The sequence below is a fragment of the Bombina bombina genome, chromosome 6 (assembly GCF_027579735.1).
Source record: "Bombina bombina isolate aBomBom1 chromosome 6, aBomBom1.pri, whole genome shotgun sequence".
Classification (NCBI taxonomy): domain Eukaryota; kingdom Metazoa; phylum Chordata; class Amphibia; order Anura; family Bombinatoridae; genus Bombina; species Bombina bombina.
In genome coordinates, this window is record NC_069504.1 from 1063368265 (window position 1) to 1063385250 (window position 16986).

Sequence of the window (16986 nt, forward strand, 5' to 3'; positions counted from 1 at the left end):
TCAGGCTCGCCGGAAACATCAGTCTAAAGACCGCTGCTCCATAATTTTTCCGCCTGCTCTGAGGCTGCGGACATTAATCCACGGGATCCTATACGATCGGGCTAATTGACACCCCCTGCTAGTGAATCTGCAGGGGGCGGCAAGCAGTTCACAGCGTATGCTGTCGGCATTTATCAATGTGCGGCGGACATGATACAGGTCTGCACTTTAATAAATCTGCCCCATAATATTAGAAAATATTACACTAACCCCACCCAGCTACTTCATAGTGCCACCCGTCTGGCAAAATTGTCGGTGCACAACACTGTAGCTGTTAGAGGGGTTTTCTCAGAGGATGATTCTTTAGTATCATTAATGGTTAGGGGGTCAATAAGGATGAGGGCATTGCAACTGAGGGTCAAAAGGGGCTTTAGTACAAACTACTTTGTTAGCATTAGCACAATGTATAGCAACCACATCAATTCAATATATCCTTCAATACGGAGCAAACAAATGGCTTATTCCTAGTATTTAAAAATGTGCCTGTTTCATTACCACTCTATCGCTATGCCCCATATTACATATTTAATAAAGTAGTTGTTTGAATTTTTTCTTTAGTGTTTTTAGAAAAAAAATGAATACAGTTCTATTCCTTTAACTCTTTATTGTCATTTTGTGTTGACTTTCGCACTGTACCTGTTTTCCTGTATGCGGTGTCATTACTGCTCATTGATGGTTTTTGGGCCTTTAATCCCATATTGTAGACGGAAATGGTTTGTTTTCTGGCCTTTGGTACAAATTTTCTTAACCCTTCCCTCGCCTGAAGAGTCTCTTTGTTTTTGAGCACACAGAGCATTTGCAAGTTCTGTATATTGACATTAGTATAGCCAGACCTTTTGAGGATTAAACTTAAAGTTGGGTCATGAAGGTTGTGGGAAAACTTGCAGTCACGTCGGTAACATTCTCCCTTTATGAAGAAACCACAGACATGGAGCTTCCGGCATGCGTCTCCTTGATCACAGCCCTCATGTATATTCTTCCAACAAACCTAATGAGTATACAAAAATCAGGGACATTTGTTCTTAAATGCAGTAGGATTGCATAATCATCAATTGCATAGTGAAAATGTAATTTCAAGTGAGCAGTAGATTTATTTTTTTTCTAATAAATATTTTTTTTTTCAGTTGCTGGCCCCCTGTATCATGTGACAGCTTTCAGCAAATCACAAACTCATATAGATATACACTGAACTCTTGCACATGCTCAGTAGGTGGTAGCTTGTGCCTCAGAAAGTGTGCATATAAACAGATTGTGCAAAATGTTATAATATAAGTAAATTAAAAAGCTTTATCTGAATCATGAAGGAACATTTTTTACTTTAGTGTTCCTTTAACCACTTGCACCAAATGGACGCAAGTACTTTGTCACCCAGAAACTACGTCCAATACTCTGACAACTCTTAATACTCTGACAACCCTTCCACAACTTGCGCCAGTGGGAGTCACAACCAGTAGGCAGAAGGCATCTGCATTTATATGGTAAAGAAAGGAGCACTGATCATGCTCCGTTACTATATGAAGGCAGATCCGATACAGGCAATGTCCCTGCTTCTATCGTATACTGCCATGGGTGGAGGACTGGGAGAGATGGGGAGGCGATCGAGGCGTGTGGGCGGTGATTGTGGGTGGTGGGAGGGGCAGAGTTCCCGAAACTACAGAAAAATATGTGAGGCCGGGGAGAGGGAGGGATGAGTCCCTACACTATGGCACATAATGCTGGAAGGGGCGCCCTATGGAAAAAATCTTGGAGGGGGGGGGCGCTACACTACAGACAAAAAAAAAAATACAATTAAAAAAGTAAACATTCAAATGTGTTATTTGTTCCTAGCAGACTAGCTATCAGTAACAAATATGGCAGCAGGCAGTGGGACAGTAGGAGAGCTGCAGGGGGCAGATCAGGGAGGTGGGAAGGTGAGGAAGGACCCTTACACTACAGAAATACTTAAAGGGATAGTCAAGTAAAAAAAAAAAACTTTCATAATTTAAATAGGGAATGTAATTTTAAAAAACTTTCCAATTGACTTTTATCACCAATTTTGATTTGTTCTCTTGGTATTCTTAGTTGAAAGCTAAACCTAGGAGGTTTGTATGCTAATTTCTTAGCTGCCTCTAATCTGAAGGCATTTTGACCACTAGAGGGCATTAGTTCATGTGTTTCATATAGATAACATTGAGCTCATGCACGTGAAGTTACCCTGGAGTGAGCACTGATTGGCTAAAATGCAAGTCTGTCAAAAGAACTGAAATAATGGGGGCAGTTTGCAGAGGCATAGATATAAGGTAATCACAGAGGTAAAAAGTGTATTTCTATCACAGTGTTGGTTATGCAAAACTGGGGAATGGGTAATAAAGGGATTATCTTTCTTTTTAAACAACAAAAATTCTGGTGTTGACTGCCCCTATAAATTATATATATACTAGTCCTAAAGCTCGTGTACACGGGCCATTTATTGCAGTACAGCGGTCCCACCCCTTGCTCTCTCTCTATCCCCCCTCTCTTTTGCTCTCTCTCTATCCCCCCTCTCTTTTTCTCTCTCTTTCTCCCCTCTCTTTTGCTCTATCTCTCCCCCCCCTCTCTTTTGCTCTCTCTCTCCCCCCCTCTCTTTTGCTCTCTCTCTCCCCCCCTCTCTTTTGCAGTCTCCCCCCCCCTCTCTTTTGCGCTCTCTCCCCCCTCTATTTGTGCACTCTCCCCCCTCCCTTTTGCGCTTTCTCCCCCCTCTCTTTTGCGCTCTCTCCCCCTCTCTTTTGTGCTCTCTCCCCCCTCTTTTGTGCTCTCTCCCCCTTCTCTTTTGTGCTCTCTCCCCCTCTCTTTTGTGCTCTCCCCCCCCTCTCTTTTGTGCTCTCTCCCCCCTCTCTTTTGTGCTCTCTCCCCCTCTCTTTTGTGCTCTCTCCCCCTCTCTTTTGTGCTCTCTCCCCCCTCTCTTTTGCGCTCTCTCCCCCCTCTCTTTTGCGCTCTCTCCCCCCCTCTCTTTTGCGCTCTCTCCCCCCTCTCTTTTGCGCTCTCTCCCCCCTCTCTTTTGCGCTCTCTCCCCCTCTCTTTTGCGCTCTCTCCCCCTCTCATTTTTGCTCTCTCCCCCTCTCTTTTGTGCTCTCCCCCCTCTCTTTTGTGCTCTCTCCCCCCCTCTCTTTTGTGCTCTCTCCCCCTCTCTTTTGCGCTCTCTCCCCCTCTCTTTTGTGCTCTATCCCCCTCTCTTTTGTGCTCTCTCCCCCCTCCATTTGTGCACTCTCCCCCCTCTCTTTTGCTGTGTCTCTCTCTCTCTCTCTTTATGTCCCCTCTTCTACTCTCTCTACCCCCCCCTCTTTAGAGCTCTCTGTCTCTCTGCTGTCGGCCCCGGCATCTGGCCCCGCCTGCGTCACACCTGGCCACGGCCACTCCACCACACGATGCCAGATGCCAGGATAGTTGGAAGGCTAGGTGTGTTTGTCCTCGCGCGCAGTCTCTAAAAAAAACTAATTGCAGAGCCACACATGTCTGCTCTTTCTGAACAAAGGAGAACCCAGAAAAGCATTTACAACGATTTGTCTTATGACTGTCATTGCAGTATTTATTTGCATGGGCATCCACAGGAGGGGGGTCACCTGGAGTACAAAATGCAGAAAAACATAATTTATGCTTACCTGATAAATTTATTTCTCTTGTAGTGTATCCAGTCCACGGATCATCCATTACTTATGGGATATTAACTCCTCCCCAACAGGAAGTGCAAGAGGATTCACCCAGCAGAGCTGCTATATAGCTCCTCCCCTAAATGCCATTACCAGTCATTCGACCGAAAACATGCAGAGAAAGGAAAACCATAGGGTGCAGTGGTGACTGTAGTTTAATGGAAAAATTACCTGCCTTAAAGTGACAGGGCGGGCCGTGGACTGGATACACTACAAGAGAAATAAATTTATCAGGTAAGCATAAATTATGTTTTCTCTTGTTAAGTGTATCCAGTCCACGGATCATCCATTACTTATGGGATACCAATACCAAAGCTAAAGTACACGGATGACGGGAGGGACAGGCAGGCTCTCTATACGGAAGGAACCACTGCCTGAAGAACCTTTCTCCCAAAAACAGCCTCCGAAGAAGCAAAAGTGTCAAATTTGGAAAATTTGGAAAAAGTATGAAGAGAAGACCAAGTTGCAGCCTTGCAAATCTGTTCAACAGAAGCCTCATTCTTAAAGGCCCAAGTGGAAGCCACAGCTCTAGTAGAATGTGCTGTAATTCTTTCAGGAGGCTGCTGTCCAGCAGTCTCATAGGCTAACCGTATTATGCTACGAAGCCAAAAGGAGAGAGAGGTAGCCGAAGCTTTTTGACCTCTCCACTGACCAGAATAAACGACAAACAGGGAAGACGTTTGTCGAAAATCCTTAGTTGCCTGTAGATAAAATTTCAGGGCACGGACTACATCTAGATTGTGTAGCAGACGTTCCTTTTTCGAAGAAGGATTAGGACACAAAGATGGAACCACAATCTCTTGATTGATATTCCTGTTAGTGACCACCTTAGGTAGGAACCCAGGTTTAGTACGCAGAACTACCTTGTCTGAATGAAAAATCAGATAAGGAGAATCACAATGTAAGGCAGATAACTCAGAGACTCTTCGAGCCGAGGAAATCGCCATTAAAAACAGAACTTTCCAAGATAACAACTTGATATCAATGGAATGAAGGGGTTCAAACGGAACCCCCTGTAAAACATTAAGGACTAAGTTCAAACTCCATGGTGGAGCAACAGTTTTAAACACAGGCTTGATCCTAGCTAAAGCCTGACAAAAAGCTTGAACGTCCGGAACTTCTGACAGACGTTTGTGTAAAAGAATGGACAGAGCTGAAATCTGTCCCTTTAAGGAACTAGCGGATAAACCCTTTTCTAAACCTTCTTGTAGAAAAGACAATATCCTCGGAATCCTAACCTTACTCCATGAGTAACTCTTGGATTCGCACCAATATAAGTATTTGCGCCATATCTTATGGTAAATCTTTCTGGTAACAGGCTTCCTAGCCTGTATTAAGGTATCAATAACTGACTCAGAAAAACATAATTTATGCTTACCTGATAAATTCCTTTCTTCTGAAGTGTGATCAGTCCACGGGTCATCATTACTTCTGGGATATTACTCCTCCCCAACAGGAAGTGCAAGAGGATTCACCCAGCAGAGTTGCATATAGCCCCTCCCCTCTACGTCACCCCCAGTCATTCGACCAAGGACCAACGAGAAAGGAGGAACCAAGGGTGTAGTGGTGACTGGAGTATAATTTAAAAATAATTACCTGCCTTAAAAACAGGGCGGGCCGTGGACTGATCACACTACAGAAGAAAGGAATTTATCAGGTAAGCATAAATTATGTTTTCTTCTGTTAAGTGTGATCAGTCCACGGGTCATCATTACTTCTGGGATACCAATACCAAAGCAAAAGTACACGGATGACGGGAGGGATAGGCAGGCTCTTTATACAGAAGGAACCACTGCCTGAAGAACCTTTCTCCCAAAAATAGCCTCCGAGGAAGCAAAAGTGTCAAATTTGTAAAATTTGGAAAAAGTATGAAGCGAAGACCAAGTTGCAGCCTTGCAAATCTGTTCAACAGAGGCCTCATTCTTGAAGGCCCAAGTGGAAGCCACAGCTCTAGTGGAATGAGCTGTAATTCTTTCAGGAGGCTGCTGTCCAGCAGTCTCATAGGCTAAACGTATTATGCTACGAAGCCAAAAAGAGAGAGAGGTAGCAGAAGCTTTTTGACCTCTCCTCTGTCCAGAATAAACGACAAACAGGGAAGAAGTTTGGCGAAAATCTTTAGTTGCCTGTAAATAAAATTTCAGGGCACGGACTACATCTAGATTGTGCAGAAGTCGTTCCTTCTTTGAAGAAGGATTTGGACACAAGGATGGAACAACAATCTCTTGATTGATATTCCTGTTAGTGACTACCTTGGGTAAGAACCCAGGTTTAGTACGCAGAACTACCTTATCCGAATGAAAAATCAAATAAGGAGAATCACAATGTAAGGCTGATAACTCAGAGACTCTTCGAGCCGAGGAAATAGCCATTAAAAATAGAACTTTCCAAGATAACAACTTTATATCAATGGAATGGAGGGGTTCAAACGGAACGCCCTGTAAAACGTTAAGAACAAGATTTAAACTCCATGGTGGAGCAACAGTCTTAAACACAGGCTTAATCCTCGCTAAAGCCTGACAAAAAGCCTGAACGTCTGGCACTTCTGACAGACGTTTGTGTAACAGAATAGACAGAGCTGAGATCTGTCCCTTTAATGAACTAGCAGATAAACCCTTTTCTAAACCTTCTTGTAGAAAAGACAATATCCTAGGAATCCTAACCTTACTCCAAGAGTAACCTTTGGATTCACACCAATATAGGTATTTACGCCATATTTTATGGTAAATCTTTCTGGTAACAGGTTTCCTAGCCTGTATTAAGGTGTCAATAACTGACTCAGAAAACCCACGTCTTGATAAAATCAAACATTCAATTTCCAAGCAGTCAGCTTCAGAGAAGTTAGATTTTGATGTTTGAAAGGACCCTGTATCAGGAGGTCCTGTTTCAGAGGTAGAGACCAAGGTGGACAGGATGACATGTCCACCAGGTCTGCATACCAAGTCCTGCGTGGCCATGCAGGTGCTATCAGAATCACTGATGCTCTCTCCTGTTTGATTCTGGCAATCAATCGAGGAAGCATCGGGAAGGGTGGAAACACATAAGCCATCCTGAAGTCCCAAGGTGCCGTCAGGGCATCTATTAGGACTGCTCCTGGATCCCTGGATCTGGACCCGTACCGAGGAAGCTTGGCGTTCTGTCGAGACGCCATGAGATCTATCTCTGGTTTGCCCCAACGTCGAAGTATTTGGGCAAAGACCTCCGGATGAAGTTCCCATTCCCCCGGATGAAAAGTCTGACGACTTAAGAAATCCGCCTCCCAGTTCTCCACTCCCGGGATGTGGATTGCTGACAGGTGGCAAGAGTGAGACTCTGCCCAGCGAATTATCTTTGATACTTCCATCATTGCTAGGGAGCTTCTTGTCCCTCCCTGATGGTTGATGTAAGCTACAGTCGTGATGTTGTCCGACTGAAACCTGATGAACTCCCGAGTTGTCAACTGGGGCCAAGCCAGGAGGGCGTTGAGAACTGCTCTCAATTCCAGAATGTTTATTGGCAGGAGACTCTCCTCCTGACTCCATTGTCCCTGAGCCTTCAGAGAATTCCAGACGGCACCCCAACCTAAAAGGCTGGCGTCTGTTGTTACAATTGTCCAGTCTGGTCTGCTGAATGGCATCCCCCTGGACAGATGTGGCCGAGAAAGCCACCAAAGAAGAGAATTTCTGGTCTCTTGATCCAGGTTCAGAGAAGGGGACAAGTCTGAGTAATCCCCATTCCACTGACTTAGCATGCACAATTGCAGTGGTCTGAGGTGTAAGCGAGCAAATGGCACTATGTCCATTGCCGCTACCATTAAGCCGATTACCTCCATGCATTGAGCCACCGATGGGTGTTGAATGGAATGAAGGGTGCGGCAAGCACTTTGAAGTCTTGTTAACCTGTCCTCTGTCAGGTAAATCTTCATTTCTACAGAATCTATAAGAGTCCCCAGGAAGGGAACTCTTGTGAGTGGAACGAGTGAACTTTTCTTTTCGTTCACCTTCCATCCATGTGACCTTAGAAATGCCAGTACTAACTCTGTATGAGACTTGGCAGTTTGAAAGCTCGAAGCTTGTATCAGAATGTCGTCTAGGTACGGAGCTACCGAAATTCCCCGTGGTCTTAGTACCGCCAGAAGAGCACCTAGAACCTTTGTGAAGATTCTTGGAGCTGTAGCCAATCCGAATGGAAGAGCTACAAACTGGTAATGCCTGTCTAGAAAGGCAAACCTTAGATACCGGTAATGATCTTTGTGAATCGGTATGTGAAGGTAAGCGTCCTTTAAGTCCACTGTGGTCATGTACTGACCTTCTTGGATCATGGGTAAAATTGTCCTGATAGTCTCCATTTTGAATGATGGAACTCTTAGGAATTTGTTTAGGATCTTTAAATCCAGGATTGGTCTGAAAGTTCCCTCTTTTTTGGGAACCACAAACAGATTTTGAGTAAAACCCTTGTCCCTGTTCCGACCGTGGAACTGGATGGATTACTCCCATTAACAATAGTTCTTGTATGCAGCGTAGAAACGCTTCTTTCTTTGTTTGGTTTGTCGACAACCTTGACAGATGAAATCTCTCTCTTGGAGGAGAGTGTTTGAAGTCCAGAAGGTATCCCTGAGATATTATCTCTAGCGCCCAGGGATCCTGGACATCTCTTGCCCAAGCCTGGGCGAAGAGAGAAAGTCTGCCCCCCACTAGATCCGATCCCGGATCGGGGGCTCTCAATTCATGCTGTTTTAGTGGCAGCTGCAGGCTTCCTGGCCTGCTTGCCCTTGTTCCAGGACTGGTTAGGTCTCCAGCCTTGTCTGTAGCGAGCACCAGATCCTTCTTGTTTTGGAGTAGTGGAAGTTGATGCTGCTCCTGCTTTGAAATTCCAAAAGGAACGAAAATTAGACTGTCTAGCCTTAGGTTTGGCTTTGTCTTGAGGTAGGGCGTGGCCCTTACCTCCTGTAATGTCAGCGATAATTTCTTTCAAACCAGGCCCAAATAAGGTCTGTCCCTTGAAAGGTATATTAAGTAATTTGGACTTAGAAGTTACATCAGCTGACCAGGATTTTAGCCACAGCGCTCTGCGCGCTTGAATGGCGAATCCGGAATTCTTAGCCGTAAGTTTAATTAAATGCACTACGGCTTCCGAAATGAATGAATTAGATAGCTTAAGTACTCTAAGCCTGTCTGAAATGTCGTCCAGCGTAGCTGAACTAAGATTGTCTTCTAGAGACTCAATCCAGAATACCGCTGCAGCCGTGATCGGCGCAATGCATGCAAGGGGTTGCAATATAAAACCTTGTTGAACAAACATTTTCTTAAGGTAACCCTCTAATTTTTTATCCATTGGATCTGAAAAGGCACAGCTATCCTCTACCGGGATAGTGGTACGTTTAGCTAAAGTAGAAACTGCTCCCTCCACCTTAGGGACCGTTTGCCATAAATCCCGTGTGGTGGTGTCTATTGGAAACATCTTTCTAAATATCGGAGGGGGTGAGAACGGCACACCGGGTCTATCCCACTCCTTAGTAATAATTTCAGTTAGTCTTTTAGGTATAGGAAAAACGTCAGTACTTGTTGGTACAGCAAAATATTTATCCAACCTACACATTTTCTCAGGTATTGCAACTGTGTTACAATCATTCAGGGCCGCTAACACCTCCCCTAGTAAAACACGGAGGTTTTCCAGCTTAAATTTAAAATTTGAAATATCTGAATCCAATCTGTTTGGATCAGAACCGTCAGCCGCAGAATGAAGCTCTCCGTCCTCATGCTCTGCAAGTTGTGACGCAGTATCTGACATGGCCCTAACGTTATCAGCGCACTCTGTTCTCACCCCAGAGTGATCACGCTTGCCCCTTAGTTCTGGTAATTTAGCCAAAACCTCAGTCATAACAGTAGCCATATCTTGTAATGTTATTTGTAATGGCCGCCCAGATGTACTTGGCGTCGCCATATCGCGCACGTCCCGAGCGGGAGATGCAGGTACTGTCACGTGAGGCGAGTTAGTCGGCATAACTCTCCCCTCGTTGTTTGGTGAAATTTGTTCAATTTGTACAGATTGACTTTTATTTAATGTAGCATCAATACAGTTAGTACATAAATTTCTATTGGGCTCCACCTTGGCGTTAGTACAAATAGTACAGGTCTCATCTTCTGAATCAGACATGCTTAACAAACTAGCAAATAACTTGCAATTTGGAAATACTATACAATTAAAACACAATGAAAAAACGAACTGTGCTTGAAAAGCACTGAATATATATAACAGATGAAATCAATCAGCTTTGTAAAACAAAAAGCAATTTAGCAAAGGCTTGTACCCAGTAGCAAGAAATAACTAACCCTGAGGCATAAAAAAGTTAAAGAATAAACGTTTTTTATCACAGTCAACTACAATCTTACAGCTCTGTTAGATTACTTCCCTCAAATTAGCTTTGAAGATCCCTGGGTTCTGTAGAGATAAACCGGAATATGCAGGACAAAAACAATAAGCTTTTGACTGAAATTTTTGATGCGTAGTAAAAGCGCCAAAAAAAGGTCCCACCCCCTCACACACAACAGTGAGAGAGATTAAAACTGTCATAATTAGATCCAGCAACTGCCAAGTGGAAAAATAGTGCCCAAACATTTTATTCACCCAGTACCTCAGAAAATGAAAACGATTTTACATTCCAGCAAAAAACGTTTAACATAATTAAGAGTTATTAAAAAGCCTGTTGCTAGTCCCTGCAAAATAGGCTAAAGTTTTATGTACACAGTGTAATTCCAGTGAAGTACCATTCACCAGAATACTAAAATGTAAATTATACATACATGATATATAATGTCGGTATGGCAGGATTTTCTCAGCAATTCCATTGTTAGAAAATAAAAACTGCTACATACCTCTTTGCAGAATAAACTGCCCGCTGTCCCCTGATCTGAAGTTTACCTCTCCTCAGATGGCCGAGAAACAGCAATATGATCTTAACAACTCCGGCTAAAATCATAGTAAAAACTCTGGTAGATTCTTCTTCAAACTCTACCAGAGAAGGAATAACACACTCCGGTGCTATTAAAAAATAACAAACTTTTGATTGAAGAAATAAACTAAATAAAATCACCATAGTCCTCTCACACATCCTATCTAGTCGTTGGGTGCAAGAGAATGACTGGGGGTGACGTAGAGGGGAGGGGCTATATGCAACTCTGCTGGGTGAATCCTCTTGCACTTCCTGTTGGGGAGGAGTAATATCCCAGAAGTAATGATGACCCGTGGACTGATCACACTTAACAGAAGAAAACCACGTTTTGATAAAATCAAGCGTTCAATTTCCAAGCAGTCAGCTTCAGAGAAATTAGATTTTGATGTTTGAAGGGACCCTGGATCAGAAGGTCCTGTTTCAGAGGTAGCGACCAAGGTGGACAGGATGACATGTCCACTAGATCTGCATACCAAGTCCTGCGTGGCCATGCAGGCGCTATTAGAATCACTGATGCTCTCTCCTGTTTGATTCTGGCAATCAATCGTGGAAGCATCGGGAAGGGTGGAAACACATAAGCCATCCCGAAGGTCCAAGGTGCTGTCAAAGCATCTATCAGAACCGCTCCCGGATCCCTGGATCTGGACCCGTAACGAGGAAGCTTGGCGTTCTGTCGAGACGCCATGAGATCTATCTCTGGTTTGCCCCAACGTCGAAGTATTTGGGCAAAGACCTCCGGATGAAGTTCCCACTCCCCCGGATGAAAAGTCTGACGACTTAAGAAATCCGCCTCCCAGTTCTCCACTCCCGGGATGTGGATTGCTGACAGGTGGCAAGAGTGAGACTCTGCCCAGCGAATTATCTTTGATACTTCCATCATTGCTAGGGAGCTTCTTGTCCCTCCCTGATGGTTGATGTAAGCTACAGTCGTGATGTTGTCCGACTGAAACCTGATGAACTCCCGAGTTGTCAACTGGGGCCAAGCCAGAAGGGCATTGAGAACTGCTCTCAATTCCAGAATGTTTATTGGTAGGAGACTCTCCTCCTGATTCCATTGTCCCTGAGCCTTCAGAGAATTCCAGACAGCGCCCCAACCTAGTAGGCTGGCGTCTGTTGTTACAATTGTCCAGTCCGGCCTGCTGAATGGCATCCCCCTGGACAGATGTGGCCGAGAAAGCCACCATAGAAGAGAATTTCTGGTCTCTTGATCCAGATTCAGAGTAGGGGACAAGTCTGAGTAATCCCCATTCCACTGACTTAGCATGCACAATTGCAGCGGTCTGAGATGTAGGCGTGCAAAGGGTACTATGTCCATTGCTGCTACCATTAAGCCGATCACCTCCATGCATTGAGCTACTGACGGGTGTTGAATGGAATGAAGGACACGGCATGCATTTTGAAGCTTTGTTAACCTGTCTTCTGTCAGGTAAATCTTCATTTCTACAGAATCTATAAGAGTCCCCAAGAAGGGAACTCTAGTGAGTGGAAAGAGAGAACTCTTCTTTTCGTTCACCTTCCATCCATGCGACCTTAGAAATGCCAGTACTAACTCTGTATGAGACTTGGCAGTTTGAAAGCTTGAAGCTTGTATCAGAATGTCGTCTAGGTACGGAGCTACCGCAATTCCTCGCGGTCTTAGTACCGCCAGAAGAGCACCCAGAACCTTTGTGAAGATTCTCGGAGCCGTAGCCAATCCGAATGGAAGAGCTACAAACTGGTAATGCCTGTCTAGAAAGGCAAACCTTAGATACCGGTAATGATCTTTGTGAATCGGTATGTGAAGGTAAGCATCCTTTAAATCCACTGTGGTCATGTACTGACCCTTTTGGATCATGGGTAAAATTGTCCGAATAGTTTCCATTTTGAACGATGGAACTCTTAGGAATTTGTTTAGGATCTTTAAATCCAAGATTGGCCTGAAAGTTCCCTCTTTTTTGGGAACCACAAACAGATTTGAGTAAAACCCTTGTCCTTGTTCCGACCGCGGAACCGGATGGATCACTCCCATTAATAAAAGATCTTATACGCAGCGTAGAAACGCCTCTTTCTTTATTTGGTTTGTTGACAACCTTGACAGATGAAATCTCCCTCTTGGGGGAGAGAATTTGAAGTCTAGAAGGTATCCCTGAGATATGATCTCTAACGCCCAGGGATCCTGGACATCTCTTGCCCAAGCCTGGGCGAAGAGAGAAAGTCTGCCCCCCACTAGATCCGTTCCCGGATCGGGGGCCCTCGATTCATGCTGTCTAAGGGGCAGCAGCAGGTATCCTGGCCTGCTTGCCCTTGTTCCAGGACTGGTTAGGTCTCCAGCCTTGTCTGTAGCGAGCAACAGCTCCTTCCTGTTTTGGTGCAGAGGAAGTTGATGCTGCTCCTGCTTTGAAATTACGAAAGGAACGAAAATTAGACTGTCTAGCCTTAGGTTTGGCTCTGTCTTGAGGCAGGGCATGGCCTTTACCTCCTGTAATGTCAGCGATAATTTCTTTCAACCCGGGCCCGAATAAGGTCTGCCCTTTGAAAGGTATATTAAGCAATTTAGATTTAGAAGTAACGTCAGCTGACCAGGATTTTAGCCACAGTGCTCTGCGTGCCTGAACGGCGAATCCGGAATTCTTAGCCGTAAGTTTAGTTAAATGTACTACGGCATCTGAAATAAATGAGTTAGCTAACTTAAGGGCTTTAAGCTTGTGTGTAATCTCATCTAATGGAGCTGATTCAAGTGTCTCTTCCAGAGACTCAAACCAAAATGCTGCTGCAGCCGTGACAGGCGCAATGCATGCAAGAGGTTGCAATATAAAACCTTGTTGAACAAACATTTTCTTAAGGTAACCCTCTAACTTTTTATCCATTGGATCTGAAAAGGCACAGCTATCCTCCACCGGGATAGTGGTACGCTTAGCTAAAGTAGAAACTGCTCCCTCCACCTTAGGGACCGTTTGCCATAAGTCCCGTGTGGTGGCGTCTATTGGAAACATCTTTCTAAATATCGGAGGGGGTGAGAACGGCACACCGGGTCTATCCCACTCCTTAGTAACAATTTCAGTAAGTCTCTTAGGTATAGGAAAAACGTCAGTACTCGCCGGTACCGCAAAATATTTATCCAACCTACACATTTTCTCTAGTATTGCAACTGTGTTACAATCATTCAGAGCCGCTAACACCTCCCCTAGTAATACACGGAGGTTTTCCAGCTTAAATTTAAAATTTGAAATATCTGAATCCAATCTGTTTGGATCAGAACCGTCAGCCGCAGAATGAAGCTCTCCGTCCTCATGTTCTGCAAGTTGTGACGCAGTATCTGACATGGCCCAAACATTATCAGTGCACTCTGTTCTCACCCCAGAGTGATCACGCTTACCTCTTAGTTCTGGTAATTTAGCCAAAACTTCAGTCATAACAGTAGCCATATCCTGTAATGTGATTTGTAATGGCCGCCCAGATGTACTCGGCGCCACAATATCACGCACCCCCCGAGCGGGAGATGCAGGTACTGACACGTGAGGCGAGTTAGTCGGCATAACTCTCCCCTCGTTGTTTGGTGAAATGTGTTCAATTTGTACAGATTGACTTTTATTTAAAGTAGCATCAATGCAGTTAGTACATAAATTTCTATTGGGCTCCACTTTGGCATTAGCACATATAGCACAGATGTCTTCCTCTGAATCAGACATGTTTAACACACTAGCAAATAAACTAGCAACTTGGAAATACTTTTCAAGTAATTTACTATAATATGAAAACGTACTGTGCCTATAAGAAGCACAGAAAGAGTTGTGACAGTTGAAAGTTAATAAACTGAAAGGTTATAGCATCAAATCTTTGTAAAAAACACAATTTTAGCAAAGGCTTGTTCCCATTAGCAAAGGATAACTAACCCTGATAGCAGAAAAAAAAGTTACAGAAATAAACGTTTTTTATCACAGTCAACTACAATCTCACAGCTCTGCTGTGAATGATTACCTCCCTCAAAACAAGTTTTGAAGACCCCTGAGTTCTGTAGAGATGAACCGGATCATGCAGGAAATACAATGAGCTTCTGACTGAATTTTTTGATGCGTAGCAAAAGCGCCAAAAAAGGCCCCTCGCCCTCACACACAACAGTGAGAGAGATCAGTAAACTGTCATAAATTAAATAAAACAACTGCCAAGTGGAAAAAATAGTGCCCAAAACATTTTATTCACCCAGTACCTCAGAAAATGAAACGATTTTACATGCCAGCAAAAAACGTTTAACATAAATTAAGTGTTATTAAAGAGCCTGTTGCCAGTCCCTGCAAATTAGGCTAAAGTCTTATGCACACAGTATAATTCCAGTGAAGTGCCATTCCCCAGAATACTGAAGTGTAAAATATACATACATGACAGCCTGATACCAGTTGCTGCTACTGCATTTAAGGCTGAGTTTACATTATATCGGTATGGCAGAATTTTCTCATCAATTCCATTGTCAGAAAATAATAAGCTGCTACATACCTCTTTGCAGATTAATCTGCCCGCTGTCCCCTGATCTGAAGTTTACCTCTCCTCAGATGGCCGAGAAACAGCAATATGATCTTAACTACGCCGGCTAAAATCATAGTAAAAACTCAGGTAGATTCTTCTTCAAATTCTACCAGAGAAGGAATAACACACTCCGGTGCTATTATAAAATAACAAACTTTTGATTGAAGGTATGAAACTAAGTATAATCACCACAGTCCTCTCACACATCCTATCTATTCGTTGGGTGCAAGAGAATGACTGGTAATGGCAGTTAGGGGAGGAGCTATATAGCAGCTCTGCTGGGTGAATCCTCTTGCACTTCCTGTTGGGGAGGAGTTAATATCCCATAAGTAATGGATGATCCGTGGACTGGATACACTTAACAAGAGAAACAGACAATTTAATGTCTTTTTTATTTTTATTCCCCTGACTGTAGCTCTGTTTTAGAGCACAGTATCCTGGGAGTTTCATAGCATTCTGCATTTCATAGTTCACTATTTCCCTCTAAGTATTGTGACACTGCAGTTCTGGACTCTAATTCCCAGCATGCATTGTACAGTGTTAAGAGAGTGAGCTTCCTGGAAGGCAGAAAGTTTTGCAAAAGGTCACACCTCCTCCTCCATGCTGTATGTATATGTGACCCAGGCAGGGAGTATGGTCTGCACTATGTAGAGGGATGTACTGTGTTAATGAGGTTATGGGCCCCTTGGTAGAATTGTCTGGCCCTTTACACAGTTAGTGGGGATGCACTATTACCTCCCTATTATATTTATTTGTACGTTCAGACCCGCTGCACAAATGGTAGTGTGGGGGGGTTTCTAACGGCGGCAAAGAATAAGGTATCATATTCATGGCAATGTGCTCTGGGCTAACACTTTGTGTGCAGGGTCTTACTCACATTCTGAAATAGTTCGTTAATAGTTTTTCCAATAGGGTTGCCAGGCGTCCGGTATTTAACCGGACACCCCGGTATTTCCATTAGCTGTCCGTTAATATCTTTTAAAGAATACCGGACAAGGCTAACTTGCCTGACAAAGAAAACATTTTTGCCCTTACAGAGCAGTTGCAGTGAGGCACTGGGGAGAGAGTAAAGCCGATTACTGTAGCGCTCCTCACGAGTGACATTTCAATAACTTAGGAGGATGAATAGCTCAGCACAGCAGCCGCTCTTTCTGACCCTGCTGAAGGTGAGTGACATAGGAGCCAGCCAGGTCAACCCTTAACCATGAGGTAAATTGTGTATGCACTTAGCAAGAGTGAAAATGTGTATATATATATATATATATATATATATATATTAGTGCAGCTGTATGTAAATGAAACAAATGTACTAGCCCCCCAAAAATGATTTTATATGCAGTATATAGCAAATGTGCACCCATCTCTGGCTTAAAAAAGTGTATTTTATAACTTTTCAATTATATTTTTGTGTATTAAAATTGTAAATAACCTGTTTTGTCTTGAAAGAGTGCTTAACATGTTCCTTAACCTTAACATACACCCAGTATATATATATATATATATATTATATATATATATATATATATATATATATATATATATGTGTGTGTGTATATATATATATATATATATATGTGTATATATATATTATTATTCTTTATTTATAAAGCGCCGACAGATTCCGCAGCGCTGCCCATGGGTACAAGGAAAACAGTACAGTGGAGAAACAATACGATAAGACAAAATTTTAGACAAATACAGGGGGAATTGAGGGCCCTGTTCCCGTGGGAACTTACAATCTAGATGGGTAGGAGGATTGGAAACAGGAGGTGGGGACTGCAGAGGTGAGAATGATATTAGCGAGGAGATATAGGGCAACTGTTAGTTAATTGAAGTTAGTTTGTTAGTAAGTCG

General features: G+C 43.5%; 1 protein-coding gene across 2 annotated transcripts in view; it reads right to left on the reverse strand.

Moving 5' to 3' along the window:
* Positions 1 to 16986, reverse strand: part of LOC128664166 (protein mono-ADP-ribosyltransferase PARP12) — a 380066-nt gene that overhangs the window by 294640 nt on the left and 68440 nt on the right. For both annotated transcript variants that reach the window (XM_053718923.1, XM_053718922.1), the window contains exon 3: positions 676 to 1027. In XM_053718923.1, the coding sequence (XP_053574898.1) occupies positions 676 to 1027 (352 nt within the window). The remainder of the gene's footprint in view (positions 1 to 675; positions 1028 to 16986) is intronic.